Raw genomic sequence first — 3,844 nt, 5'->3', positions numbered from 1 at the left:
TATTTGCTTAGAAGACTGGTAACAGGCTTTCCCCTTACGGTCACCGCACAGAAATTCTGCCATGATTTGTAGTAAACCTAACAATTGATGGAAGAAGCCCTGGGTTTTGCAAAATTCCCTTAATTAGAATGTGGCCTGGCAAAAACATCCACCAACAGTTAGGATCCAAATCTCAAGAAGGGAGCAAGGAGAGCACAGTAACTTGTCTTACAAAAACTCACCTGTAAGGTTTTTCTTTAACAGTAAAATCTAGCGTAGCCTAGATTTGAAGCTCTGTTTTCCCCCTCCCCAAATTTGTCAAAGTTCACAGAATTTCAGATAAGGTTAATATAAATTTTTACCATATTGAGATTTGCTACTATGTGATGTGAAACAAGATGGTCTGAATAGCTGGTTTTTCCCACCATCAGATAAATATTCTGAGTACTCTCAGAAGATACCAGTGCACCATCATCAAAAGCAACAAAGAAGACAGAATGCAACTGCTGTATCCTTCCCCGCCGTGCCGGGCAGCTCAGCGGAGGAGGCCAACGCAGCAGAAGAGCAGGGAAGCGTGCCCATCGCTTTACCAAACACTGCACCTCTCTTGGGCATCAGGCTACTGTTTCTCTAGCTAGCACTCATCATATGTAACCAGACCTTTCTTGCAGCAAAACAAACCTGAGTTCTTACATGCTTAAAATAAGCAGGCTTGCAACGTCCTCACTGACTCAGACCCCAAATTAGCAAACACCCCTTTTTCTACAGTAGAGAAGAAAATGTTTCCACAATGGATCAACACAGGAAACCCCCAATAACACTACTTTAACCAAGTACCTGTTGGCTACTGTACCTTGCGGTATGGAGGTGGGTTGATAGGAGGGCTCAGAGAGCTGGTACGTCGGCAAAGTCGGCATGGCACTGGGTGGAAATCCTCCTGGGATCAGATGGTTGAAAGCCATCAGTTGATTGGCTCCTGCCTGTTTCCTCCATCTAGCGCGACGGTTACTAAACCAGACCTACAAATGTTTTAATTAGGTACATTTGATTTTTGTACATTTAATAGGGGTGCATCAGAAATAATGGCATCGTATTTCAAATGCATTCAGTGTCCGAGAAGAGAGATACAGAAGATGCACACTGGGCTCAGAGCTCCTAGATGAGAAAGGAGCCCTCGGCACACACTCCAGTGGGTCAACAGACAGGACACAGGAATCCCGAACCCCAGTTTCATCTCAAATACAGCCTTTCCTGAGAAACAAGCTGACTAATGTTTTCAAGCTTTAGTGCTTTTAATAGCTATCAACCACTATCCTTATTGTGGCAGATTTAATGAGAAAGGGAAAACATCTCGCCATTTAAACTAAGTGCCAGCCGAAGCTATTTGGTCTGGATTGTATTGTCTTTATATTTAATTTGCTGACAAGTTAGTGGCATCGCTTAACGCGCTTTTGGAAGGTGCTTGTACTTATATGTTGGGATACTATGCTGCCCTAACGATCAACAGAACTTTAAGCTTTTAATTTGAAAAATACAAGCCCCATGTACAAAACACACAAATCCCTCCCAGCAAGTTTTCATGTATTCACATATGTACAAAACATCTCTTAATAAACTTGGCATTAACAGTAGATCAGAATTTCAGTACTAGATTAGCATTTCAGAACCACTTTCAAATCTGTTCCCAGGACAGGGTACCAAACAGATGGGGTTTGGATTAGTGGGACATTTTAGCTACAAATCTGCTTTCCTTCACATCATTCTCAGTTCATGTTTTAAGTTTTCCAAGTCTTCGATGGCTCTTGTTGCTTCCAAGAAAGGAAGAGGCAAGACTTCACAAATGCAGACATAATTAGAGTTGCAAAACACATAGGTTAATATCGATATTATAGGGATTACACATGCCACAAATCGGCAGGGCAACCAACCACAGCAGGGGTGCCTGGACCAGCGTGCATCCACACTGCCCTGCTGCAGGTTTAGAGCAACTTCTAGATTACAGCGCTCAGGTCCAATGAGGTGGATCACCGCAGGAAAGAAAAGCTGTTTGAGATAAGGGAGGCTACACACGTTTGTAAACAAGCAGACAATTACTCATAATTGTACACCCTGAAGCAGCTGCAATGATCATCTGTGGATACTATCAATTAGATAAGACCTTAACTGCCTGTAAGGCAGTCTGGCCTGAAAGCCACTGAGGCATGTCAGCTGATGAGTCACATGTAGACGCATTTGTAGAAGTAAGTTGGGTCTCAGATCTGTCACCCTTCCTGCAAGTAGCCCATGCTGGCTTATGAATCAGCCATCACAAACTGGATTTCTAGGTGTAACATCATTTACAAACCATGAGTGGCCCTTACGTAAGAGTGTAACAACATTTTGGACTACGCTGTGGGCTTCTCCTCCGCTTGCTGTTTCATAGCAGGAGTGGTGGGGCTCACTGGACCATCTGGTTTCTGATGTGGGCCATCTGTCACCATGTAGTTTCATCTGGCTTCATCCTCTTTTCAGAATGAGATGCTCAGTTCACACAACTGCCGCCTCCTTTGGCCACAACGTCTATTCCTCACTTACACACTCCCACTCCAGTTTAAGATTTAGGACAGAGGGATAGATGGAGCCTCTGTTCTACCTCAGGAATCCCTCTCGTTTTTTTGCTGTAGATACTAACCTTCCCTCTAGCCTCCACACAAACCATTTCTGAAAGCAGCTGGCAGGGACAAGGCACCAGGGTGGAGATGAGAGACCTGTGATGAGCAACAGTTGAGGATGGGTCTAGATTCAGCAATATTTTTTACTTTCTCATCCTATAGACATCTATATCCTTTTTCACTTCTCTCCTTACCCTTTGCTTCTGACATTTAAGTCTAAATTTCTTATTTACTCCTCACAGACTCCTTCCACCTGCTTGGCAGTATCTTTTGAAGATGACCAAAGAGAAGGAAAAAGGGGCAAGACACGGTGAAGAGGGAGGAAGAGGCTTTGCTAAAGAGCCAAACAGCACTTAGGAAGGATAATGGAGGTCAGAGAGAGAGCGAGGAACAGCAAATGCATGTTGTAATTAGCCTACCCAGGTCATTAACTATGGCTTTCTCATCACACTCTCCCTTCTTCAGGTCAGCAGGGTTATCTGATGATCTTCAAATGCTTTGGTATCACTAACTGAACTACACTACATGAGTGGATTTCACTGAGGAAAATGAGGTAACGAGATTTTGTTTCCTCTACAGATAAGAATTTGCCTTCAAGCCCTAGATCTTTATTAAAATGAGTCAGATCCCAAACTTTAATTCAGTAGTGAGTGATTTGCATTAATGCCAAGTTTTATGCTTCTATTTACAGATAGATTTTGGCTCATTTTATGTATTTGCATTTTTCCAGAACTGCAGATATGTATTAAACATCACTGAAAGAGACACACTCAATGGTATCAAAAAGTCCGCAGCAGCCCCGTGATGCACACACTTGCGCAGAGCTCTGTTGCCGCCCGGACCCCCATTAAATTCAGTGGGACTCTGCAGGGGTGCAGGAACCTGCCCGGGCTGTGCAGAAACAAGGCTGCATATTACCACCTCAGTCGCATGCAACTGGGACATGACAAATGGGTGCTACTTGACTGGCACCCATGTATCAAAAAGTCCGCAGCAGCCCCGTGATGCACACACTTGCGCAGAGCTCTGTTGCCGCCCGGACCCCCATTAAATTCAGTGGGACTCTGCAGGGGTGCAGGAACCTGCCCGGGCTGTGCAGAAACAAGGCTGCATATTACCACCTCAGTCGCATGCAACTGGGACATGACAAATGGGTGCTACTTGACTGGCACCCATGTCACATGCTGCTGGCCCAGCCGTGGCTCCAGGCTCGT

The 3,844-nt window shown here is 44.6% G+C and overlaps 1 protein-coding gene across 1 annotated transcript in view; it reads right to left on the bottom strand.

Annotated features, from left to right (window-relative positions):
- Nucleotides 1-832: 832 nt before the first annotated feature.
- The window catches only part of LOC104076694 (paired box protein Pax-3), a gene marked incomplete at both ends in the record, with an annotated part of 11,694 nt that continues 8,682 nt past the window's right edge, over nucleotides 833-3,844 (bottom strand). Inside the window, one exon of the mRNA XM_009577638.1 lies at nucleotides 833-998. Within this exon, the coding sequence (XP_009575933.1) occupies nucleotides 833-998 (166 nt within the window). The remainder of the gene's footprint in view (nucleotides 999-3,844) is intronic.

The sequence above is a fragment of the Fulmarus glacialis genome, unplaced genomic scaffold (genome assembly GCF_000690835.1).
Source record: "Fulmarus glacialis isolate BGI_N327 unplaced genomic scaffold, ASM69083v1 scaffold32755, whole genome shotgun sequence".
In the NCBI taxonomy this organism is placed as follows: domain Eukaryota; kingdom Metazoa; phylum Chordata; class Aves; order Procellariiformes; family Procellariidae; genus Fulmarus; species Fulmarus glacialis.
The sequence above is the reverse complement of the archived record's forward strand: the minus strand, read 5'-3'. Positions and strand labels throughout refer to the sequence as shown.